This window comes from Apus apus, chromosome 3 (assembly GCF_020740795.1).
Source record: "Apus apus isolate bApuApu2 chromosome 3, bApuApu2.pri.cur, whole genome shotgun sequence".
Lineage (NCBI taxonomy): Eukaryota > Metazoa > Chordata > Aves > Apodiformes > Apodidae > Apus > Apus apus.
Window position 1 is genome coordinate 1,106,552 of NC_067284.1, and position 27,205 is coordinate 1,133,756.

At 45.8% G+C, this 27,205-nt stretch overlaps 1 protein-coding gene across 2 annotated transcripts in view; it reads left to right on the top strand.

Moving 5' to 3' along the window:
• Window positions 1–3,354: 3,354 nt before the first annotated feature.
• LAMA4 (laminin subunit alpha 4) overlaps window positions 3,355–27,205 on the top strand; it is a 96,479-nt gene continuing 72,628 nt past the window's right edge. For both annotated transcript variants that reach the window (XM_051613090.1, XM_051613091.1), the window contains exons 1-2: window positions 3,355–3,736; window positions 21,772–21,873. In XM_051613090.1, the coding sequence (XP_051469050.1) occupies window positions 3,539–3,736; window positions 21,772–21,873 (300 nt within the window). In that variant the 5' untranslated portion in view covers window positions 3,355–3,538. The remainder of the gene's footprint in view (window positions 3,737–21,771; window positions 21,874–27,205) is intronic.

Genomic DNA, 27,205 nt, shown 5'->3' on the forward strand with positions numbered 1-27,205 from the left:
GGGAATTCTTTAGGTGATGCCCTCAGCTGGCACACCACAGCAGCAAAGCACCTGCTTGTGCTTCCTTGCACCACATCTACAGCTTGAAGGCTTGGAAGGCCTTGCTGTCCTTGAAGCCCGATGCCTGAACTCTACCTGCTACTTGAAACATAGACTTTTCCTAGTATTGTACAATCAGAAACACATGAAATAAGTTCACAAAGGGGCTGGTTTGCTTGGATAACTGAGATTTTAAAAGCTTCTCTCTCTGGCACAGCCTGTGATGAGCAAATTGTTGCTGTTGCCCCTCAACTGACACAGGTTTCCAGTGCAGAGAGGCAGTTGCTAATTCATATGTAGATAAACTGTCAAAGCCTTCTAACCTTTACAGAGGTGCTTTATACACTGGTTCCAAAACATTCTGGATCACAAACATCCCTCCTCTGTCAGGATTTCCACTGGGCCACCGTGCAGCGTTATCAGGTGTTCAGCTGGTGACACTTGGCCCTAGAGCTGGGACCTGACAAGCCCCCAGTGGCCCACACAGCAGCTTGAGATGGGTTCTTTGGGAAGACGTTATTTGTAATAAGCCTTGCACTGGATTCTTCCTTTTGTCTGTCACCAATCCTACTGGCTGTCACAGTGAATCAAAACCAAATGTTGAAGACAGGGGAAAAGAAATCAGAAGAGCAGAAGATGGTCCTGTGAAAACAAAAGAGGAACCTCCTGTTTCTGTGCCCTGCCATGCTGAAGAAGTCCTGTTCCAACTCTCAGACACCCACATTGTCTCCACCAAGGATAAAGAAACTGGAAGCCCATCACAGCATAAATTCACATTCAGAGGTTGTGGGTTTATGAGCACCTTATGCACCGTTTTAATTTTTCTGAATTTCTACACCATTTGAAAAGGAATCCAATATTTTAAAATATTTAAGATTACAGGCAGGAAACAATTTTTGGTGAGCAGTTGTTGTTTACAAGCTATTCCACTGATGAAAAGTATAACAATATTTAGGGAAAATAATATACATAGATATATTTTCTGCTCAAAAGATGCTTATAATTTATTTATTTATTTGTATGGGACTATTTTATATTTGAGGAGAGATTTAGATCTTGTGATGAACTGTGCCTTTCTTGATTGCTTGCATTTCTTAAGAGTAAATTATTTATCATTTTGTAATTCTGCCCTTGGAAGTAGTGTATTTCCTTCCCCATATCAGTTCATAATGTGATGTTTTACAGATTTTTAATGCCTTGGGCCTGTCTGGGATTTTTTACAGGATCTGATTTTCCAAAGATGTTAACCAGACATCTTCCTCCTTTTCAGACTTTGATCCTCAGAGTAGTCACAATCTCACCTCTCTCAAAGTGCAGTGTGAACTCTTTTTCAGGGATGTGAATCTTTGCTCTGGTTTTACATAAAAAGATGTGATATGTCAGTACGTTGTTATCACTTGGTCAGTTTTGCCTTTTTCAAGAAGGGCATTTTCTGCTTTCTGTAAATGTGTCTCAGTGGTTTTGCATTATTAATGACCTACTAGGTGGGATGGCTTTATCACACACTGAGGTTCATTTTGTTACCTCCTGTATACATGCAATACATACATCCAATAAAAATCAGGCTGTTCCTGAAGAAATTGTAATCTAAGCATCCTTGGTCATATTCCCAATGGAATTTCTTTCTCTGGTGAAGCAGTTCACTTCCCACACGTTTCTTTCTGGAGCTTCAGGTTCAGAAAGAGCTCCCTGTTTGGCCAAATCTTCTCATCTTTCCTGTCTTCCTGGTTCTTGTAATTTCTTTACTGACCACCTACTTTCTTTAATTCCTTTCTCTACCAGGCAAGAGAAGTTCCCTCCCAAGTCTTTGACTGACTGCCAGAAATAGGAGGGTTCAATTTCACTGTTCTTACAACCATGTCAGGTCCAGATGACAGAGAGATACTTCCACGGGACAGAACCACCTGCAACCACTTTTGCCACGTTTTATTTCCTCCTACAAACTTTGGTCCTGAAACTGACAGCCTTGGGTGGCAGAGCTTTTTCTTCTCTGCTGGTGTGATGCTCTACCCCATCAGCTGGAGTGACCTTGCCTGCTCAGCTACACCATTTCTGAAAAGCAGTTAACTTCTTTGTAGTCCCTAGATGACATCTGTACAGCACTTATAGACCCAAAGTTGTGCCTACAAGTGTGTAGAAGTTAACAGACAGCCAAAGCTCTTCATTTTACCTTAACTCTCTATTGACTGCTTCCTTGGCTCCTAATATCTTCAATCAGATAGGAAAGGGGGGGAAGGAGGGAGGAAGAAAGAAGGAATCTGCTTCCTGAATGAAGCCAAAGAAGCCAATTCTTGTTAAGAACTAAGCCTGTCAGGCCAATGGTGCTACAAACCCCTGTGCAAAGGACAGCTGAGGGACAGGGTGCTGGCCCCTGGGCTGGAATGGGGCACATTAGTATAATTATATCCTGACATTTTCCCCAAACCTAGCAAGGGTTCCTGCGTTGTCTCCTTGAGATCGTAGTCACAAAATGAAGTCAGCTGTGGGCAATATATTCAGCTCACTCCCATCCACACACTGCAAGCCTTGTTACCAGGGCCTCACAAAGCATCTCTTGAAAAAGGAATACAAGATACTCTTTGTAAATAAAAGTTCATAAGTCTGAGAAATGAAGTCATTTTCCAAAATTGCAGTGAACGATGCTCTTTTTTCACCAGCCGAGGAGAGGCTGAAAGGTGGGCTTGAGGGAAAGGAGATGAATGAAGCACGTTAGAGAAACCACTCAGCCCTGCTAGCCCATGGCACAGCCGGGCTGCCTCCCTCCTCCTCCTCCCGCCCACAGCCTCCCCTCCCCCATGCCAAAAGAAAAGGTTGGTCTAGCATTTGTTTTTTTAATGCATTTGGCACCTTCCTGAATTAACTGGAGACGTTAAATTAAACCCCCAACAGTCACGAGGCTCAAATGCTGCATGTGGAGCAGTTGGATGGAGCTGTGGGGGGGGTGGTGTGAGGGGAGGAGAGGGTGACCTCACTTTCTGAACGGCAAAGTTTGAGTGGGAGGGTCTGGACACGAAAGGTAGGAGAGGGAACGATGTGAAGAGGTGAAGGAAGCCAGAGCCCCGAGCAGAGCGTCAGTCTGTATCCTGAGAGGGGAGATAAGGTGGCTGTGGAGCCAGCCGTGCTTTCCTGGAATACAATCTCTGCTTGACACTCTCTGCTAAGCACTGCCCATCCGTCTGCGGGTGAGCTGGAGCCTCTGGGGAACCAGAGGAGCCACAGGCACTGAGTGAACGAGGGAGGCAGCAAAAGAGCTTTTCTTCCCTTCTTCGCCTTTTTTTTTTTTTTTTTGCCTTTTTTTTTTGCTTTCTTTTTTTTTTCCCCCCTTTTTTTTCCCCCTGGTGAGGCAGGCTCTGCTTACACTGCCTGGACGTGCCACATCTGGAAACCGAGCGCTGCGAGAAAGTTGAAACAACGGAGGCACCACCAAGCCAAGGGGGGGCTGACTGCAGAAGAGGGGAAGCAATCTCTGGAAGACCACTGCTGGATGTAAGGGGAGGACATGGCTTTGATCCCCCCCTGGCCCCTGCTTGCTCCTTTCTTACTCTCTCTGAGGTGCTTCTCCTCCAGCGCAGCCTCCACCGAGGGCAGCGTCTTCCAGTTTGACATTGAAGGCAGCGCCGCGGTCGGTGTGCAAGAAGCCACAGTGACCAGAGTGCTGCAGGCAGGAGCTGCTGGAAGTTGGGTGCCCTTTGCAGAGGTACAGTAAACCCCTTCTCTCTCTGGTGTCTGTGCTTTCCTGCTTTCACCTCTCCCTGCTGAAGCTCCCCGTTTGCTTCGCCGTTCGCTCCTTAAAGCGATACCGGCGGGTTTTTGTCGCGGGGGGGTCTGAGCTGTTTGCATTTGGGGGCTGGAGAGAGGCAGCTCAGTTCAGTTTCAGTTCCTGACAACGTCCCGATGCCCTGCCTGCTGTGGGCAGACAGCTGCTGTGCTCAGAGCCAGCCCGGCATGGCACGTCCCTGGCTTCCCTACCAACATAGCCCAACGGGCCTGGCCAAACAGAGCTATTTTACAAGGGTTAATTGTCACAACGCTTGTCTGCTCACCTTGTTGTAGTTCCTGCAGCTGTAACTCAAACTTCCAGAAAGTCTGTCTTTCTGGTGGCCAACACAGCACTGTAGAAGTTTGTGCTTTTGTGTCTGACAGCCAGAATTTGAAGTTTCTTTTCAAGAAGAGACTGGGGGCAAGAAAACACGTGTGTGGGAAACTGCCTGCAGAGAAAACACCTGCAGGGGTTTCAAGACTTCCAAAAAGTATGAAGTTGGGATCAGTGACAGATTAAAGAGCACGGAGAAGCACGGTGGAAAATTTTCCCACAACCCCTGTGTTTTGGGATGGGTTGATGCTCCTCAGTCTAGCGAGGCTGCGTCAGGAATGGGCTGCTCAGAAATACAGCTTGAGAAAACCAGAAATTACTCCAGCATAGGCTGGGAGGGGGGGAGAGTCATGTCTCATGCGTGGGAGGCAAAAAGTAGAAGGCAAATTGAGTTGCATAAGGTCATGGGAAGGGAAAGGGTCGTTCTTCTAGCATAACATCCCAAAATGAGGTGAGCTTAGCACAGCCGTGTCCCCGTGACAATATCAAGATCATAGTCTCTGATCTCACAGGGCTAATTTTCCCCCTACGCTCCAATTGCCAGAACTAACAGCTATGGAAATCAGTGCATAAGCCCTGCAGACAGCCGGGGTGTCCACGGGGTGGGCACAGCTTGTCCCAGTGGCTGCAAGCAGCTGGGCAGCCCTGGGAAATGCCTGCCCACCCTGCCAGGGGCTCGGCGTGAAACACGACCTGGGTGAGAAACCTGGAGGCTGAACCCTGCTCTGCTCAGCACAGGGGTCCTGGGGGTCACCCCAGCCTTGGACAGGCTCCACGGTGTGGGATGTGCAGCTCTTCTCCCCTGGCTTGGGATCAACCCCAGGAAGCTGCCTTGCCACCTGTTGCTTACAACATGGAAAATCCCTCAATGAAATGCCCGGGTTAGAGCCAGATGGGGTCTATAGCTGGCTGTCCCAGGATGATGGGCAGAAGGGATCATTAACCTTTCTCTATATGGCTGTGTAGTGTGGTTTTCCTGAAGACACACTGCATGTTGTTTCACTCTGACATATTTGACTTTACCTTGGGAAAGTGCTGTGATGTATATTGGACGTGGCACAGGAACAACAGCTTCAGTCTCCTTCACTCCTGTCAGTCCTCCCTAAAGTTTGGGTTGTACAGTCTGATCTGATAGACTCTCTAGCTGGTGTTTGTTCCAGCAGTTTAACTTCAGCTCCTGGAATGGCAATGTCTCCATTCTAGATCTCATCTTACCAATTAATGATGATGCCTCCTGGGATTACAGGATCCTTTGCTAGCTACAGATTGCATCTCAGGGCCCACCTCCATGGCAATTTCCAAAGAGTCCTACTAGGGTGCTCTTTCTAGCTAGAGCTGATGGCTCTGTAACCATGAGAACCTGCTTATCCATTGATCCACACCTGGAGTTGGCACCAGAAGCTGGGGAACTGGCTCTGAACCCAAAGGTTGATGTAGGGGCAAAAGAGTGATGGTCTAGCAGTCTCTGACCAGAGGATGGAACATTTCTTTTGGTCCTCAGAGACCTTCTCCTTCCCACAGCCCCAGGAACAGGGCTCATCCCAGCAGGTTTGAATTAGCCTCTTTGGAAGCCTGAGTTCTTAACCTGCAGCTCACAAGGGACAGCAGAGCTCAGCTCCTCCATCTCCATATTGACTCAGGCCACCAGCTCTCCCGAGCAGACCAAGGCTGCAAGCCACGATGAAGAGTGACAAACTACCCAAAGGGGACAGACTTGTGAGGCAGAGTCACAGAGAAGCTGATGGGAATTCCTGGTGGCCAGTGGTGGTAGTCAGCCCCCGTGGAGCCAGTGCAACCTGCTGCTGTGAAGGTGGAGCAGAAGCCAGGGCAGAGAGAGGTCGTAGAATCCTAGAATCCAGGAATGGCAGGTTGGAAGGGACCTCAAGGACCATCTGGCCCAACCTCTCTAGGCACTACTCCAGTTGACATGAGGTGGCTCAGCACCCTGTCAAGCTGAGGCTTCAAACTGCCCAACGTGGGGGAATCCACCACTTCCCTTGGGAGACTTATTCCAATGTTTCACTGTCCTCAGGGGGAAGCATTTACCCCTTGTGTCCAATTGGAATCTCCCCAGGAGCAACTGGAGATCGTCTGGGGCAGCGCTGGGCAGCGTTTTTCTGATTCTGCTCTACCCACCTTCAGAGGTCTGCAAGGTCTGAAAGAGTGCTGGTGGGAGTTCCCAGGCTGGAACTGGTGGGATGTTCTTACATCTTGGTATGAGTTTGGTATTATGAACCTAGAGAAGGACAGGTGATCCCAAGGGATGTAAATCAGTATTAGTGACTGTTTCTGCTTTCCACTCCTCTTCCATTCCCACGTTTGGCACCCCTAAACCCAAAGGAATTGGGAGAAGTTGTTTAAAAATTCATAATTAACATTTATGAGGAGCTTTCATGTGCCTTGGATTTAAGTGAAAACCTCTTGATGGCAGAGACAAGAACCAACTACATTCTCAATGCTGTGCTAATTGTGCTGCACCCACTCACAGGGCATACTGTGGGTTTGAGTTGGACCTCAGCAACATTTAGTAGCTTGGTGCCCTGTTAATCAAAATGTGATCCAGGACACCTAAATTAGGTGCATAAACCTTGCCTAAACTTTTCAATCCAAATCAGACACTGTCTCCAAGTATATAACCCAGTTCCCCATATAGCAATGGAGACTCCAGGTTTTTTAAACCTCTAATTCCCAGCTGTCTTCCCTGGAGGCCCTAAAATGAGCCTCTTCCTCAGTAAGGACTATGTTAGATACTGATTTCAGGACAGCTTTATTAGCCAGCTAAGGCTGGGACATGAACTGTAGATGTTAAAATTAACTGGACTAGATTCCACTTAATGAAATGTCATGTTACCTGCATAAGGAGCACTGGTAGTGACCATCATGGAATAAGGTCTCTAGCTCTCTGCCTCTCTATCAAGTTTAATGTTTAAAAATTGATTGAAACTCTTCAGAAAAAAATACCATCGTGAGAAGGTTTACAGTGTTAGGAAAAAGCTTTGACCTTATTGTGTATGCACATACATAGACCACAAAAATGTTAAGAATAGACTCACTAGGCTGAGAAATGATGGTCTGATCACATGGAAGGAATGGAAACTGGGGGTGACCCAGTTCAGACTATAAGTCAGTTACAAATTTTAATTTTATAGGCAATTAAGCACTGGAGAATTTCTCTGGTTGTGTTGGATTGTCTACCAAGAGGCAGAAAGATATGAAAAGCACTTATACAAGTACTCTGGTACTTGTGAGCTATTTCAGATGTTTGAGTTCCTGGGCTGACAAAGACATCAGGGGGACACGAGGGAGATGTTACAGTGCTGAATGCTGCTGTGTGAGGAGGCAGCAAGAAACTGAAAGACACTGAACACAAAGCACTGGATCCAGCTCACCTGTGTAACTCAACCACAGTTAGCAGCGTTACATCAGAGACAGATTTTTCCAAAAATAAGGATAGATTAAAATATTTTACAAGGAAGATTCATCAGAGGTAGAAGCAAAGGACTTAAAACTGACAGCCAGACACCACATGTAAGCAAACAAGCAAGTGGCAAACATCAGAAACCTGTGTTTTGGGGTTCCAGGTGTTAGCCTGGACTCAGCAGAAGGAAAGGGGGTGGTGAGACATTTCCAGTTTTGGTGAGGCACAGTCAAAACTGAAAACCAGAAGTAATTTCTGAGAACAGTTGTATCCCACTGTCAAGAACATGCCCTTTAATCAAGAGGCAGGTCATACATGACCATGTGGGTCTGATGCCTCCCACTGTCAACATCTGTGTTTGTAAAGTCCATTGAAGTGAGAGTTTTAGTTCCATAGATGTAGATTTTACTCCCCAGTAGAAAGTTAAGAGTACAGAGTCTGAGGTGAGAATGAACAATGGTACAAGACTTCAAACATTAGAGAATATGGCAAAGGATCCCCTGTGATTCCTGTTGTCCAGTCACTCACTTGAATGCTGAGCAGATGTGACATCCAGAAGAAGATTCATTGCATTCTGATGTAAATGACAACACGAGGTCCAGAAAATAGCAAAGAGAGCCCAGGACAGGAGATGAGTGTAGGAGGGATTAGTGGAAGAAAGGGCAGGCAGATATTCTGTGGAGACACTTGCCAAGCAAGAAAAGATGGTTTCAAATGTCCTCTGTGGAAAGCAGTGAAGCAAACAGTGGGAACGGAAGCAAGCTGAAGCAGAGAGAAGGCAAAAGAGGGAAAAAAATAGAGCTAGAATGAGATAATCGAGAGCCTTAAGGGTATAGAAAAAAAATTAAGCAGTTGGGACAGGGCAGAAAGCCAATTCCCAGAGTGAGGAAGGCATGATATTGTTGGATGGATGGAAGAAGAAAACTGTTTCCAGCATCAGTGTTTTTGGCTCAGGGTAAAGGCAGAGAGGCAAAAGAGGTCTTTTATGGGGAACAATTATCATAGTCAAGGCAAAATTAGCCATTTACTAGAAGAAACAGTAAGAAGCATAAATTTTCTGTTGGAGGTTGCATGTTAAACGTTACGTGTCTGACAACCATTTCTTCCCACCTCTCCTACCAGCAGCTGCTGATCTAAATTTTCAAAAGCAAGAAACAGTATTTGAGGGCCTTTCTTTCTGGTTTCCTAAAGTGATAAGAAATAATTAGCACAGGACCTGTGACACTCACCTCTCTAAAATGGTTCACAGTGAGTATATATAAAAGATCAATCTATAAACGTACCCACTCGTTAACCAGGACTCAAACTATCACTGGATTCTCTTCACCCTTTCCTTCACAAAGGCTGGAACAGAAAACCTTTCAGACTGTTTGGAAAACCACAGTTTGATCCTTACTTCTGGCATGAATCTGTTCAAAACAAACTAGCACTAAAAGAAGAAGCAGAAGACCTAATCCTGAGGTGTGAGCCAAAAAGGGTTTTAGCTTGACAAACCTTTATATTCTTCTAAACTAGTGGGAAGTGCATCTAACTTTTTAAATCAGCTTATTTCAGCCTCTTGAGGTTATGTTAGGTTAACTCCCATAATGGGCAAGCTGGATTGCTAGCTGCTGGTTTTTTTCTGGTACATCAAGGTTACGTCCTGAGAAACGTCTGTTTAGTGGGAAGGAAGTTTTGCTGCAGATGTTTGTGATACCAGCTTCAGTTTCTCATCAAAGCTTTAATGAAAATCAGCTGCTTGCAGCAGAGCCTCCAGACCCCAAAGCTTTTAAATCATAGGAAGCTGAAGTAAATGGAAGCACAGGACAGAGCAGATGGAGAGGGGGAAATGTTCTCCATTTCCAGGGGGTGCATAAAGCACCCACCAGGACAGTGCAGTTTGAGCTCCATTGCAGCAAGTTCCCACAAAGTTTTGGGCATGTACCAGCAAAGTGCCCCAAAGCTTATTCAGGGCTGTGAAAACCAATAAAAGGCATTTCATGCCCACTCTTATTCATTACATGAGAGGCAAGGAAGGAATTAAAAGCCCGTTTTTTCCAGGGGGCATGAGAAGCAATAAAAGAATTGGTTTCTGAAGAAGTGCTTGTCCTGATTCAGACTGATAACAGCTACGGCTCCCAGGGTTCATGAGCTGTGGAAAATAGATCTAGTTTCTCAGTAATTTATAACCAGCCACTGATAATGTACAATTTGTTTCTGGACTCAGATGTCAAACACCAAAATGCACACTCACTGGATTGTTATATTTCAATTGGTCCTTTCGAACATTTGGATCATATCCCAGTTCGTTTTCAGACACCAGCACGAGCTGGGGGTGTTTGGGCTGTGCAACCTCACACAAGATCCAACACTTGCTGACTCGTACCATGTACAAAGCTGCCAGAGCTCCACAGTTTTTGAAATCTAATTCTTTGTCATTAAATTATCTTTAACAGATTTTCCTAACTATAAGTCAGGATCCATACAGTGATACAGTCATGTCAATGCAAACAGAGATTGACTAAAATGCAGTAAATCTCATCTGGCTTTGTTGTTCCTGTTTAGCTGTATAGCAAAATGCCTTAGGTGTTTATTTTCTTAAATCCTTCAGAAATACTAGAACTCCCTTTTATTTTCTAAGGCAAAGCAGCAAGAAACAGTGCTAAAACCCTAAAAGTCAAGAATTACTAAGATACTTAGTGTGAGCCGAAGAATAATACAGGGTTGTGAAAAATATTTTAGAAATTACTATTCCAGGTTTGCAAGGCTGTAAGAAGAACTAAAATGTTAATTTTGAAGTCCTGGCATTTGGAAGCCAGGGAACATGGGAAGAATTGGCACACCTGAATGTTAATTTGAAACACAACTTAAGAATTAGTGAATAAAAAGAATCTACCTGCGTGAACAACTTGCAACATGATCTGCAAAACCAGGCATATTAGAGGAAACTGCAGGGCTCTGAATCATAGTTTGACTCTGCCTTCCCAAGAAAATGGAGTACAAATGAACTCCTTCAGCCTTTCACTACTGGTGTCAGGTGGAAAAAGAAGCACATGAAACCAGGAACCAAGCGGGATGGTTTGGGGCTGAGTTGTACCCTGGGACCATCCTGTGCTGCACCCGTTCCTGGTGTAGGAAGGGTCTTCTGAGCTGCAGGAAGTTTCTTGCTTCCATGATTCTCTGATTCCAAGCTAGCAGACTGCTGTTCTGCCAAGGCTAATGCAAGGCCAGTATGTCCTGGGGTTTCTCACTGTGGTTTTCCACCCCTGAGCCTGGATGAAAGCCCATGAGAGCCTGTCATTCATGACTCTGTTATGCTGTGCTCACCACTCCTGGCTCCAGGGACACTTCCTTGAAAGCTCTCCTGGAATTAAAGCATTTGCCTGGGGAAAATCTGCTCCAGCATCCAAAAAAAAAGAAAGAAAGAAAAAAGAAAACAGCTCTCCCTGCCCCTGCTGTTAAAATCCTAAATACCAAGGTGCCCAGGGAAGCTACAACAGCCTGGTCCCTCAAGGGCTGGCAAGGTCTCCAGAGCCCCAGCACCTGGCATGGATCCCTTCAGGGTGAGGTGGGTAGGTCTTGAAGGTCTAGACATGATGTAAGGTCAGAGGGAATTTGTGTGCCACACTCAGCTTTTTGCAGGTTTGGGGCTTTCTGGGGCTCCCTGCTTCCCCTCAGTGGTGGGGATTGTCTGCAGAGGTTCAACACTTTCCAAGGCACAAGTGAATTACTTTTAAGTCAGTTGGAAACAGAGGCTTGAGCAAGGAATTTTTTGTGAGAGATGAGAAAAGAGATTGTTTGAGGGGAGGTTACCCCATCTCCCTAGCCCTGGCTTTTCCTCCCTCCTCTTGGAGCACAAGCTCTGCCCACCTCCATGCTGGATGTGAGGCTTCTAGTGCTAATTTAACTATGTTGAGCTGTCCCACCTCCTTCCCTCACATTTGCAAGCACTGCCACCCTCAAGAGAGAAACCCTATTCCTGAGAACAGCCAAAAAATATGGCACCTTCCCACCAGCCATCCCAAGGGCCAGCCTTGGGAGGGAGAGATGGGTGAAAGTTCTTTCTCTTGACCTTTCCAGTGCTTGGTGCTGACAGGCTTGGAAATTGGTGCCATGGCAATTTGTCAAGGAGGGTCTCTGTAGGTCTCTACTCTAATTCCAACATTCCAAAGAGCTGCAAAATCAAACCAGGAATTACTGGACGTCTGGGGTGGGAGAAATTGCTGCAGAAGGGAAATCAAAGGGATCTTCAGCTTTACCCTCTCAGCTCTAACAGGGCCCCCCAAGCACAGTCATACCTGCTCCAAAGGCCACTTCTCTTTTTCACCCCTTGAGAATGTTTGTCTCTCCTGGAAAATCTCTCTGGGAGTGCTGCAGTCTGTCAACTGATTAAGTCTTACTTATCTGGGGGACTCAAGAGGAGAAAATATGAGTCAGAACACACATTTGATGTCAGTGTTTTCTGGGGCCTGGGTGGAGGGTGGCTGACGAGGAAGCAGGGCAGAATCACTGATCCCTTTTCCTGTAAATTGTTCTCCATGAATAAACTTGGCTTTTTGGTTGAAAGAGGAAAATCAAATGGCTACCTTTCCAGCTGCAGACTTTCTGTTTCCAACAGTGAATATCTGTAAGAGTAGCTTTTTCACTTGGTGGCTGTAGGAATAAGCACATGAAAGCAGGGGCTGGTATTAGTCTCTAATCCTCAACCAGCCTAGAGGCAGCTACAACATTTCACCCTCCCCCTTTTGGAGAAGAATGCCTTTTAAAGCACAGGCTTTGTCTTTCCCACTGCAGATGGAAAAAATGACTATGCACTTCTATGGAGAATGCCTAGCTGAGAAATGTTTATGTTGGATCCAACCCCATGGCTGTTGCTGAATGGCATTTTGTTTTCCTTTGGACTGGGGAAGGAGCAACAGTCTGGAAACATTCTCTGCACGGGAATGGATTTTTTCAATGAGATATAGTTCCTTAGTCAAGGTAATCAATAAAGTCATTGCTCTGCATAAAGCCATTGCTGGGTTTTGAGGGCGTCCCTGTTACTCTGTCACTCTGACAAGGCACAAGCCCACTCAAGGAACCCAAAGCCAGAGGGACAGTGGGCTGGGAAGGGGGCTCCTTGTCATTTTTGCCAGTTGTCCATCCTCTGCTTTGCTTATTGGCTTGGAGTTGACCCATGTGCACTCTCTTCTAGTGCTAGTTCTACCATGCAACAGGGAGAATAAAAGGTGCCTTTTGTTCTGTATCTCCCCTGCTGGCAAGATTTTACCTAGAATTGGAGCAACTAGTTTCAGTCTTGTTAGTTTTAATTTCAGTCATCTCTAAGCTCTTTGTCTGAAACTTTGGGAAGAGGGTTTCCATCAGCATCATAATCTAAACTTTATCATTAAAAATGACCTTCTGGTTTGGAAGCTGGTAAGCTGATAACTCCTCAGGAGATACATAAATATTCCCATTTGTCAGGGATAACTCAGCAAATGAATTTTCAAATCAGGCTCTTACTAAGTTAGGGCCTTGTCCTGTCTCCTTGTCAGACCACACCTGGAGTATTGTGCTCAGTTCTGGTTCCCACTCTACAAAAATGTTGGGACAGGCTGGAGAGAGTGCAGGGAAGGGCCACAAGGATGGTCAGAGGACTGAAGGACCTGCCATATGAGGGGAGGCTGAGAAAACTGGGTTTGTTCAACCTGGAGAAGACAAGGCTTTGGGGAGACCTTATCACCATGTTCCAGTACTTAAAAGGGGGATGCCAGGAAGATGGAGACTCCCTGTTTACAAGGAGTCATGTTGAGAAGAGAAGGGGTGATGGGCACAAGTTGCTCCTGGGGAGATTCCCATTGGGCTCAAGAGGTAAATGTTTCCCCACGAGGACAGTCAGACATTGGAATAGTCTCCCAAGGGAAGTGGTGGGTTCCCCCACACTGGGCAGTTTGAAGTCTCAGCTTGACAGGGTGCTGAGCCACCTCATGTCAACTAGAGTAGTGCCTAGAGAGGCTGGGCCAGATGGTCCTTGAGGTCCCTTCCAACCTGCCATTCTAGGGTTCTGGGATTCTAGGATTTTTTCAGTAAACTCTGAGGAGAGCTCAACTCCTCTGTGTAGACAAAAGATGAAGACCTTGCAGTGTGAAGCTGTTGCTCAACACAGTGTCAGCTGGAGGCTCAGACTGGATCCAGTCCCCAGCTGTGCTCCTGAGCAGCTGCAGAGACCAGACCCTGCCTGTGTGTCTGTCGGGGGGCAGCACAGGGGATGCAGGCAATAAAGGGGCAGCACTGAGCCCCACACTCAGAAAGGAGGCCAGGAACAGAAAATAAGGCTGCCTTTGTTTCATCACTCATTGAACAGTTCGTTTACTGGCAAAGATTACAGACTCAAACCCAGGAATGCTGGGTTTGGGGTGAGGGTTTTTATGTTTGAAGATACAAATTATTGAGATCCACAGAAAGCACAGCTCTGCAGCTTGCACCAACATTTCACATCACTGACCTAGAAAATCCTATTGTTATATTAATTTGACCAGGTCTATGGCATAAGCACCCAGGGAGGCTCTAAATTTCATTGAAACTGTCTCATCTTAGAATTCAATTTCTATAAGCAGAATATGCAGCAATATTGGGGATTTCCACTATTTCAGCAAGACAGAATTCTGTTTTACATTTGCAAGCTGAGTAACAAAACAGAAAGCTTGTTATTGTGTAATTCACACATTACACGTTGTGTAATTAATTTGTCATCTCATTAAATGCCATCACAACTGAGGTATCTGTCAAGATAAATGGAAGAAAAAAAAAAAGGAAAATTACCAGCCTTGTGCCCAAAACTCTTCACCAGCTTCTGGCTAATTCCTAATTTACAAGTGGAAGCAACTTGGATTTCACAGTTAGCAATGTCAGAAATTTAAGAAAACACTACAGGAATTTAATGTACCACACCAGTGTGCTTATTATAGAACTATTATGAATTTGGAGACTAAGCTAAAAAATGCGATTCCTCTCAGAAAAGTTTACAATTTTAAAAAGAAATTTGAAATGGCAAATTACTAATTTGCATGAGGTTTATGCCCTGGAAATGGTAAATACTGTAGAGTGGCTTTTTTTTCATGCAGACAGTTCTCTAACAGCTCTAGTGCCAAATTAAATGGGGTAATTAACTGTCTAGTTATGATGTCACACACTGAACGAATTTCTCCAGTAATAATAGTTAGAATGTGACCTTCTCATTCAGAAGAATTTGATACTGTAGCCCAGAGGTAATGAAGGCTTACAGAAATTATAAATAGAGCTGGGAGGCCCAAGGGGAAGCTGGTGAGCAAGCTTGTCTGGATTTAATTCTTTAGGTTTGTGAGGCTTCAAAGCTCAGACAAATTTAGCAAACAAAAAAGATCCATGGAAAAGGAATAAAACTGCAGAGCAGGTGTCTGCTTTTGTCTGCACGTTGTGGAGCACCTCACAGCACAGGGCAGCACTTCTGTCCATCTGTCTTCATGGTGACTTTGATGGTTGGGCATGTCTGGCCAACAGGTCAGTGACTGACTTGTCAGAGCCTCATTCTACAACGACAAAGATCCCCTGAAAATGTCACTTCTCAAGGATTTCTAGGTTCAGCTACAAAGACAGTCTTGAATTTGCTATTGCTCAAGGCCTGGGAACCTGAAATCCATTTCTGCCTTCAAATTGTAATTTAAGCTACAGTGAAGTGTGACAGTTCTTGAAAAGGGCATCACCAGGGCATTGTATTTTTAAAATTAGTTATAATTTAACTCAGTGGATGGAAGAACTCACAGCAGCCTCTTCCATACCTAAGAAGATGCATGTAGCAAATGAACAGAAATGAGCAGGGCAGGTTAAGAGGGGAAGTTACCAGCAGAAGTGATGTCTGCACCTGCCCTGAGAGCACCAACTCCTCGTTGGTTTTTGCAAGAAGAGGAAAATGTTTTAATCATTGTATCTAACAAAAACAGATGCCCTGGAAGATATTTTAACAAAAACAACTTCTATTTAACAAAAACAGCTTGGAGCAACCTGGTCTGGTGGGAGGTATCCCTGCCCATGCAGGGGGTTGGAACTGGATGATCTTGAAGGTCCCTTCCCACTCAAACCATTCCATGATTCTATGATTGTATGGAACAGACTGTTGGGAGCCTTTGCACTTCTCCAAAGGCACAGGGTGAACAGCAGTTTGGCCAGATCTGTAGCACAGCAGCCATAACCCAGACACTTCTAGAGAGCACAGCCCACCTGACGTGAAACATGTTTCATGTCCTTAGGCTTTGTATGCAGTACAGGTGCCTGCACTTGAGGTCCTCCTCCAAGCCCCCCTTTGCTCTCAGTAGAGAACACCAGGCCCAGCTGCCCCACTTCAGACACGTTTGATACAGAAAGGATTGAACCACACGAAGGGTGTCTAGCTGGCTGCATCCCCTGGGGATGTCTCCTCGATGGTGACTCCAAGCCTGCTGTGGTTTGGGCTTCCTACACACATTCCCACCAGCCAGCTGTGGAGGCTGCTGGCCAGGACATCCCTGTGCTAGCACAGCTGTGATAGCTCAACCCTGCACCTGGGGCATGAAGTCCTCTGGTCTTCAGCCTGGGACTGTCTTGTGGCTGACACAGACACGTCGGGTGGGACATGCTGAAGATCTGAAGTGCTTTCTGTGTGCTCTTGGCCAAGGACTGAGCATTCTGAGTGTGAAGGCAGTACTGTAGCTCAGGAAGACCAAGAAACTCTTCAGAAAAGAGTCATACCTATTCTGAGGAGACCAGAGAAATTGGAATAGCACCAAATCTACAGCAGAGGACTGCTTTCTCAGACTTGTTTCTTTAATGTTCTTATTTCTAATAAATAATTACATAAAAGAAAGCACTGGGAGATACTCAAAGGGGAAAACAGCTTTATTTTTAGGAAGGGCAGTAGGCTGTTTATCTCAAGTTGGCCTAAGCAAACAATCTTCAAAACGGCCTCAGAACTGTGGCTGCCAGTTCCAAATACTGCTCATAAAAAAATAAGCAAATGCAAGCATGTTTGGGTTGGGTTTGGAAATGTCCCCAAGGAGCAGAGGGCTGCTGCTTCCATGGCAATGACGTGCACTTCCAGGCTGCTCTCTCTTTTAGATCCAGGGATTTTAAAATGTGTGCAGGATGGTTAGAGTATTCATGCACCCCAGTACAGCAAAAGATGGGGAGTTCCAGGGATGTCGTTTTGTACTGAATCCCAAACTCCTGTTAGGCTGAAATCCTTGCATTCCACCAAAGATCCTTCTCAGACCTAGAAGGAAACTCAGCCTTTGATTCCACCTCTAGCAGCCAGGAGCACACCACCCAGGGCAGCTACAAGCCAGTCTCAGCTGACACTGAACTAGCAGTGACTTGGCAGCTGCTCCTTCCAGAGCTGCTCTTCAGCTGCAGTCCCCAAGTGGGACCAGCTGCCTCCTCCTTCACAATGATCCTGGAGGCAAGTACCATCTTTTTCTTCTGGGTTTGCTTTAGATCAAATGTAATGAGATTCCTGGCCCAAGACTGGTAGGCATGAGCATCATGAAGAGAACAAAGGCTGAAATGTCTCCATGTGGACCATTTAACCTGAATCCTCATCCCTTCATGTACCCCAGCACTCAAGAGAAATCTCTGGAAATAACAAACCCTGGTGTGGATCCAAGGGAGCCTTTTATTGTGGAAGAAAGAGACCCTTTGTGCTTTCATGTATTGACAGGGAAGTCACAAGTTCCAGAACTGACTAAAGAAACATGCCATGTTTTCTTACCATTAGATGAGAGAGTCACCAGCTACATCTGAGTGACCAAATGAGCGTGGAGCTCTCCTAGGAGAGCAGCATAACACAGCCCATGTCCATGTGCTGAAGCTCATTGATTCTGACCAGAAAAGAACAGTCCCACACAGACTGCCTGGTGGGAACATGGCCCAGCAGCTGCCATGCTGGGCTGTGCATGTTGATGGGAACACCACAACCTGTCCAAGAGCAAAACCCAGGCAGAAAATGAACCATTAGTTGGTTGAGATGTTCATAAGCCTGTGGGTGAAGCCTTGCCCTCTGCTGCCTGGCCTGGGTGCAGGCACAGAGAACACTGTGTACGTTGCCAGCAGGACCCTCTTCTTTGGGGAAAAGCAAGCCAGAGGAGACAGGGTGACAGCAAAGATACCAACCCCAGCATGGCTGCACCACTACTGCCAGCTGGGACCTGGAGAGCTGCCTCAGGCCTCGGCTGTGCAGGCACAGACCAGGAGGAGCTCCAGTGGAATTAGTGAAACTGTCAGGGTGGAACAGGGCAGTAAACTCATACCCTGTGGATGTGGATTGTCTTCTGCCTTCAGCCCCACCTTGCACCCACAGCAGCAGAAAGGTCTCAACACCCAGAATGTGACCACAGGCTCGAGTGCCTTCAGCACTGCAGGGGCTCTTGGCTTCAAGAAACGTCATCATTAAATCCAGATGCAAGGCAGGGGGGGAAATAAATGCACCATGGGTGTAAAAGACTTCCAAGAGCTCAGCAAGATCCACACAAGAGTGGACTTTTCTGCTCAAACTCAAACAAATATTGCCCCCCAGGCAAAAATTAAAATCTCATCATTGTGAAGACATAATTGTTAAAGCAGACCTAGCATTTTGGCCTGCTAATTGCCTTCACCATTAAGAAACAGACAGTGGACAGAAATGGTCCCCACTCAATTGCCTACATAACAATTTTTCAGGGAGGGTATTTCCATTTTGCTCCAGACCTTTTTGCTCTGTTTGCAATTAATTTGTGCTCCCAGAACATTCCGCCATTCGAATCCCTCAATTAGCTCCCTGCTCTGACACTTCTTTTTATAAATATGATGTTGGCTCACACCCTGGGACAACCAGCCCATCACTCCATTATCACTAGAAGGGCAAGGAGCAACAGAAGTATATCAGAATAGTTGAGAATGCCTGGGAAAACTTCTGAACCCAAAGGCAAGAGTCTGGATTCCATTTTCCCCTCATCCCCACTTCCCTCATAGAACTGACTGTCAATTCCTCGTTTCTGGTTTAAATTATTGCAACTCATGGTTGCAATACTACTGTATGAAAGTAGTGAGCATCAGCACCTTCCAATTTTTTGTGAGGAATTGAATAATGTGGGGAAAAAATGTTGCCAAAAAATACCCAGGTTCCTTAAGACCCTGTATCTCATTTTCCAGAGGGGCTCTGGCAGCAAGAATAGCAGAGACACTCCAAACTCAGGCAGCTGTCTTGAAGAACTAAGGGTGTCTACTCAGAACAGGGAGTAAACTGGCTCCCAGTGGACTTCAGCCAAGAGTGCACAGCTCTGCTGAGAGAGCTGGAACCAGTGATGGGAACTGGACTGCACCACCCTGTTATGGTGTAACTGCTGGAGGGTGGAGATGAAAAGCCTCACTGAAGGATGCAATGCAGACATACCCTCAACTGGAGAGTAAAGGAGATGATCCTTATGCTCACTGAAGGATTTGCATGGACACCTTTCCACACTCTCATACATTTCCATTGTCCATATTCACCACCATAAGTAAAAAACTATTCTACTTGGACCTTCAAAACCAATAAAGCTTTTGGACAGACACTACTGGCCCAGCGAGGACCACCCACTAGTTGAGGGGCACCAGAGAATAGAATATGCCTTAGATCTGCATGGGTGGAGAGAAATATTGCCAAGCCAGACACTGGGATAAGAGTCTGGTTTCAATTTAGAAACCAGCCCTCTCCTTTCCACAGTGTGTGGGGCAGTCAGTCAGCTGGAGCCCTGAGTCTGGTGGGAGCCAGTCCTGCAGCTCCGTGCTTGGGCTGAACAACTGAAAGAAACAAGCAGCACAAATAGACACTATTTCTGCTGCCCCAAGGTGGCTGTGGTGTGATGGCTTTTCTTCCTAGGAGCTATTATCTAAGAAGGTGTTTCCAAAGCAAACCAAATAAAATATCGTGTGTAAGAATGGAAAAGGCAACCGAGTTTTCCATTTATGTTCATCTCAGCTTCTCAGAGCTCTTTGGGATAAGATTAGATTAATGACTCATTTGTAAACCTCATTTTTAAAGCTTGTTGTTAGTCATCTCATAAGAGACATCATTTTCTAAACAAACAGCTTATCTGGCTGGTTAGAAGCCTCTGCCCACCCTTGAAGCTAACACGCAGATGCATCTCAGGGTCTCTGGCTCTTGGTCCCAGTGCCCTACAGCTAGATCTGCCACCTTCTGCAGAGGAACAGGCTCAGACCCGAGGAGCAACATGCCCCAACCCTGTCCCAGGGTCCACTAGCCACAGCCACCAGCAGGGCTGGTTACCAGTGCTGCTCACAGACTGGATTTTGCAGCCAGGGAGGTACCACTGCATGGTGCTGTGTTGGGTAGTGCAGACCTGCTGTGCATGTCCCAGCTGACCATGGCCGTGAGAAGCAATGGTTAGACCAGTGCAGAGAAGAAACCACCCTGCACTGCAGGGCAACCCAAGAAGAGGAGGGAGGGGGAGATGCAAAAGAAATCTAATCCTAATTAGAGCAGTACAATATAACAAGAAGCCTCATACCACCTCCAGATGCAAGCTGTAGAAGATCATACCCTTCTGATTCACTGGAACCTCCCACTTTTCCCAGGTTTTGCAAGACTGAGTGACTCCAAGAGCCACAGAACACATAAAGTGCTGCAGAGGCAGCCACAACAAATATTCCAGCAGAGCCTGACATACCTCAGGCTTTGACAGCCACCTCAGGAACAGCTAGCAGGAAAGGGTGTGGGTAAAAATTTCTGGAGGTCTAAATATCACCCTAGGGCTTTTACATCAGCACTGCAACCACACTGCAAGAGTTAGGCAAGGGTGAGAGATTCAGGACCCAAACATGCACGGGTCTGTGTGGATCCAACATAACCCAGGTGGCACAGGGACACAGCACAGGGGAGCAGGTGGGGCCAAGGAGCAGAGGTTGCTCCTGAGGTCTCACCAGCTTTGCACAATGGGGTGCAAGTTCCTCCATGGAGAAAACTTTACACACAGCCTACCAAGCAAAAACCATCCTCTTTCATTTTCTTTTAATCTTCCAGCCATAGAGGGACACCTTACTAGCTTCGTTTGTGTTTTTGACTCCTTCTATTATTGCTCTAATTAGTATCTAAAAGAAGGTGGTTTAGATATTTACAATCTTCTGTTTAATTTTGGTAAGTTTCAGTGAGTTATCAAAAGGACCAGACTATATTCACCAGGCCCAGCCACACACTTAAGAAATAACAGGAAATTTTTACCTGTCATGTAATTTCCATTTATTTATTATCTCCCGTGCAGAATGATTGTAGAGCTGCTGTATCTCTCAGGGACTGATTACTTCCTGGAACGACAACAAATTCTGGCTGGCACATCTCCCCAGCCTCCCAGGCAGCCCAGCTCGGGCAGCCTGTCCCAGCAGCCAGGCAGCTTTCCTGCAGAGGGACATTGATCTTGGGAGATATGTTTCTGTCTCCTCTAGGCTCCTCATCCAAAGCTCAGCAAACCTTGCATCTCAAGCAAACTTTCTAAAGCTTTTCCTTTTTAAATTAAAAGCTATTCTGTTCCTATGAATGCACCTTCTTTACTGGATCACAGAACCACAGAATCTGAGGGGTTGGAAGGGACCTGGAAAGATCACCCAGCCCAACCCTCCTGCCAGAGCAGGGTCACCCAGAGCACATCACACAGGAACGTGGCTGGGTGGGTTTGAATGTCTCCAGAGAAGGAGACTCCACAACCTGGGCAGCCTGTCCCAGGGCTCTGTCACTCTCACAGGAAAGAAGTTGTTTCTGATGTTTACTTGGAACCTCCTGTGTTCCAGTTTGCACCCACTGCCCCTTATCCTATCACTGGACATCACTAAAAAAGCCTGGCTGCATCCTCCTGACACTCACCCTTAAGGTATTTGTAAACACTGATGAGGTCAATAATAAGGCTCATAATTTCTAATCAACTGATGCTCTAGCACAAACGCAGCAAGAATCCCCCAGCTCCTCCGTGCAGGCAGGCCCTGCTGGCCAGGGGCAGGGCACAGGCAGGAGTGCTGGCAGCTGAAGTCCTGCAGAGCCAAGAACCAAGCAGCAGGGCAGGGAGGGAAGAGCAGCTTGGAGTTCAGCCTGTGTGGGGTCTGCTGTGGGGGGCTGTGCTCTGGGGAGACCTGGGGGCTGTAATTCCTGCCTTCCCGTGCCTCCCAGCCAGACCCCACTCTCTGAAGGCTCATGCAGAGGAAATACTTCATGTCTGGTTTCTCCTGGCAGGGATGTGAAGAAGGATTTTACCGCACCAGCTCAGGACAGTGCTCCCCTTGCAGCTGCAATGGGAACGCCAACAGATGCCTCGACGGATCCGGAATCTGTGTGGTAAGGAATCCCTGCCTTCTCTGCTGGTCCCTCACTAAACAAAAGTAACCTGTCTTGGTTGGTTTTTTAACGGTAACACGAACTTTTCTGCCTTCTCTCACTCTCTTATGAGGCTTCCCATGAAGGAAACACTTCCTAGGCAAGCCCTAGAAACCGTGGTCTGACCCTGCTGGGCACATCAAGGCCCCAGCTCAGTGCACAGCAGAAGCAGTGTCTGCCCCACAGCAGCTTCTTGCTGAAGGGCAACCACAGGTAGGGCCAAGATCAATACATTAATAAGGTCACCCTGGCCAAATTTCATTTTCCCTTGCTTGAATTACATCTGTAGATTCAAAACACTTCCTGCACTCTGGATCTGTCAGAGTCAGTGTGCTGGGGAAAGCTTCTAGTCCATCAGAAGTAGGGAAAGAATTTTTTTGTACCTCTGGAGAAAAAATGTATAAATCCAAACACATTTCCTTCTCTCCTTTATGAATACAGTGCTGTGTATCATATAAACAATTTACAGTGGTGACCCCTGGGAGTGTGTCTACATGTGCTACCCATGGTAATTCTGCTGCATGGCAGCCTCCTGCTGGGCAGGACCAACATGAGGAGGTTGAAATAAAACACAAGGGAAGAGTGTGTTGAACTCTGAGGTTGTGTTACCATTCCCACATGTTCAGCCTCACTCAGTAACAGCTCATACAGAAAGCTGTGAGTTAGTGTTAGTAGTTGATTACTTGCAGCTCCAGAGCAAAACTCAGTCCAGTAAAACTTACCCTAATTACTAGTGAGCAATCAGAGCAGTGTTAAAAAAGGGTAGAACTCGCCAGTTCAGTACCTGAACCCCACAGCAAGAGCCAGGCACTAGTGAACCCTTCCCAGGCTGGGAAAGCAGCAGCAGAGCCCAGAGCTCCTTGCTCTGCCTGTGTTACCTTGGACAAGCCACAAACCTTTGCCCTTCTCAGAATGGCCTGATGACTTTCACATCCTTTGCATCATTGCTGCCTCAACCAAGTTTTCAGCTACACCAGCACATGAAGCCACACACCTTGGCATGTTTCAAACCATTTTCATTCCCGTGGGAGGAAGACTGAGTGCAGCTGACAATTGTTATGGCTTGGCCAATGTTGTGCTTTGGGGATTGGTTGCTTTCTGCTGAACACATATCGCCTTAGTGTTCTAATATTACATTTTTAAGTGGTTTTGCAGTGACAGGCATTCCCAGCTATTCTCTTTCCCATGCACATGGCTTTTGCTCACAGGATGATAGTCCCCTTAGTGTCAGATGACAATGATGACAAGAGGAACTGATGGAAGACTTGAGAGAGAGAGATCTTGACACGCCTGCTTCTGATGACTCTGGTAACCAGAGAGTTGCTGGAGTAAAATGTATGAAGTAGGGAAGTGATTAGACAGTTTACAAACACAACAGGAGACTTATTTTCTATCTGCTACAAAAAAAAAACCCACAAAAAAACAAAACCACAAACTAAATGTCAAAAGTTGGGGGGAAAAAAAACAAACAACAAAAAACCAAAGAAAAACAGAGTTACTGCATCAACAGGAAGTAATCAGAAAGAATATCTGCATTCCTGACTAATGTTTCTCTGGCCTATTAAACTCTTGGAATCGATCAGGTAGTAAAGAAGAAAACTAAGAGCTAAGCCCCAGTTTGCTGCTTGAGTTCAAACAGGCCATTCGGTGGCTTATCTGAATGATTTCATAAACCATCAACTCAGGACATTTACTTCTGAATAAAGAGGAAAAGCAAGAAGGCTAAAGTAAAATAAGAGTAAAAGGAAGAGGGAAAGAGGGTGGTGACAGGAAAGTCCAGAATTAAAAGGGGGTATGAAAGGTCTAGTAGGATGAAACAAAACCAGAGATGCCCTTGGGTGCCGCAGTAACACTTCCCTGAGGATGCAGAAATGTCCAGGGAAGATTGGAAACCCAATGAAAGGGATAAACTGCAAAATGAGACTGAGAAAGCCTGGGAGAAGAAAAGCTTAGAGAAAGAAAGATGGAACTTCAATTACAGCAGGGAGAAGCTTGTTAGATGAATGAATGCAAGTAATTTGGGAAAAGGAGACTGGATGGTTGGTTATGGGATTGTATTGGAAGCAGAGGACAAAGCAGCCTTCCCTCAGGACCCTTCTGGAGAGGCAGGGGAGTGGATCTGCTCAAAGCCTGCTGAGGTCTGAGCAGTAGGTACCTGCATGGCCAGGTCTTTCTGAGCATAGACAGGAAGACAGGACCCCATAGCTTTGAGAGCTCATTAGTTTCTCTGTCATCAATTTAGGCAAATTACTCCCCCCTAGTAGTAAGACATATGACTCTCTGCTCTCAGTTAGTTGTTTAACAGGCTGTTAAAAAAAGAAATACACATATTCTGTATTTATCTTATTTATCCCATATTATTGTTGTTGTCATCCTCCACTCCCATCAGCACAAACCTGCTGTGTCCCTGTTTCTGAGGTGTAACTTTAGGTGTTCTCAAGTTTTATCCCTGCTGGACTCTCCCCTGGCACCACGTTACACTGCCCATGGGTCACAGATGTTATGTCCTTAGCAGAAGATCTTTAACCAAAGTTATCGTTTCATATGTCTGTCTTTATTCACACAATGGAATGAATTAATCATGAAAGTGATTTTTTTTAAGTTAACTTTGATAGCAATGACAGAAGACAACATGAAAGTACTAACTACACTGTGTTCAGTTGGTAGATAATTCTTTTTTACAGTTTAAATAATAACTAAGCTATAAAAAATTAATAAATGTACAGGGCAGTATAAAGATGGAAAGGTACTTCAAAAGGGATGAAATATAAGGGCCAGACTCCATACAATGCTCTAAGACCATCATATTATGCAAATCCCCCAAATCAATCTGGCAAATGTAGTTCCCACAGCATAAAAATTAATGAAATTCTCATTGGCCTGTGCCCTGAGTTTGAAATCAAATAAAATTAAGCCCCTATTAATGATGCCTTAGGGTAAAGTGCTCACATCCTTAATTTCTGCTGACACAAGTATCTGTCTTAGGGTTCTGTTGCAAAAGTTCTCTCAGCTTATTCACAGAGTGTAAATCAAATCCGCAAGCCTTTAAAAGCTTATTGAATGACACAGTCAACGACTCAGCAATCTCATTAGGTAACCAGAGAGAAGAAATCATTGCAGACAGAGCCTTTCCTGCAGAGATGGCCACATAAAACTGGTGCAGAAATCAATGCCATGGTCCTGTGATTCAAACTGCAGAGCCACTCAGTCCATTTTGTTTCTACAGAGAATCAGCCAAGTGTCAGCAGAGCAGCCAGCACAGGGTCAGCTCCATTGAGGATACATCAGAGATGGCAAACAATGCTCATTTCACAGACATCACCTGGTGATGATGGGATGCTAGCAGAGGAACAAACACCAATTCCTTCTACTGATTTTAGGCTTCTGACTTTTGACTTCACTTTCTCAATCCTAGCAAAGAGGAGAAAAAAAAAAAGGAAACAATCTGTAGGACCCTCTAGCTTTTGGTTTGTGTCCATGTGACACTAACTGGGTGAAACTGCAGGAGCTGCCAGGGGCAGTCTGCAGCTGGTGGTGTGCATGTCTCCTGCATGAAGCCCACTGGGTTTTGCTGTTCAGAAGATATGAAGGTACAAAGAGGATGTTTTCCTTTTCCACCACCCCCCCGAGCCCGCCCAGCCGCAGCCCCCAGCTGAGCTGCTTCTTGCAGCACCTCCACTGAGGGTTCAACATTTTCAGATTAAGACATGGGAATGGGCTTTGGGTTACTTGACAGCTGAGAAGAATGTCAGTGTGGCTGTGGTGGTCAAGCTGTGAAATGAGTGGCATGTGGAGGTGGAACAGGTTGTCTAAAGCAGTGAGGTCTCATACCATGTGCAAGGAGTGGTAATGGGCAAGGCTCCACATGGGCCAAAAGTGTGATTGCACTGACTCCAGAGGAACACAGTAAAATGGGTTGAAAGTTTGAAAGGATTTTAAAATTACAAAGCTGGATAACCAGACAAACCGGGGGGAGGGCTTTGTTATCAGAGTCCTTTCTGCAGTTTCTACTGTTAATCACAGAATCACAGAATGGTGGGGGCCAGAAGGGACCTCTGGAGATCATTGACTCCAACCCCCTGCCAGAGCATGGCCACCACAGAACCTAGGGCAGGTCACAAAGAAAAACATCTAGAGAGGTCTTGAAAGTCTCCAGAGAAGGAGACTCTTCAACCTCTCTGGGCAGCCTGTCCCAGGGCTCTGCCACCCTCACAGGAAAGAAGTTCTTACTAATGTTATTTGCATCCATTGCCCCTTGTCCTGTCACAGGCACCACTGAACAGAAACTGGCTGCTCTTTCTTGACACCCACCCTGCAGATATTTACAGACATTAATTAGTTCTTCTCTCAATCTTCTCTTCTCCAGACCAAACAGCCCCAGGTCTCTCAGCCTTTCCTCATCAGACAGATGTTCCAGTCCCTTCATAATCCTTGCAGTCTCCCTTGGACTCTCTCAAGTAAATCCCTGTCCCCCTTGAACCTCTTTAATGGAGGTTTTATCTTCATAAATGCATGAAAACACACAGAGCAGAAGAACTCTGGAGAGAGCACTTTAGCAGAACGTGGAGGGTAAATTTATTGGTATCTATGTAAAAATCTCTAAGTGTTGTGTTTTCATCTCAGTCCTGTATATTTGATCAGCATATATGTAAGGCATCACAGGATTACTCAAAAATAACTAACTAACTAAATAAATAAATAAACTACATGTCCTTTCTGGAAGAAGAAAGACCAAAGGATGATAACAGTAGAGAGGATAAATTTGCTGGAATCCTTTCCAGCCTTTTATGGAATTTTTTTACACCCGAGCATATTGTTGTGTAAGTGATTTGTGTTCAAGTATTTGGGTTTGCAGCTGAGTGGAAAGGCTGGAAGGGAGTTGGCAGTTCTGCCCAAAAGGATAATATGTTCCACATGATTGCCAAAGCAGGGCTGGAGAATGGCCAGCGGGGCTACAACCATCCATCAGGCACGAGCACAGAGCAGCAGGGAGCTATCAAAGCTCTCCAGCTTGTTAGGTACTTCTGGCTTCACAAAGAGCCCTCAGCTCACAGCTCCCTGTTTCCTTTTGTAAAGAAGGACTACATCTATATATGAGCCTGATATTTGGAAAGCCGACCAGAACTGCAACTGGCTGGTGCTGAAATGCAGCCTTGCTCTTCTGCAGGGTGCTTTGGTGTGCAGTAGCTGTCAAAGGCATTACTCTTAGAAGACTCATTTTCTAATACAAAGATACTTCCCTCCCTCCTAGTTCTGCTTACACTTAGTATTTGTTGCCGTAACTGATTTACCT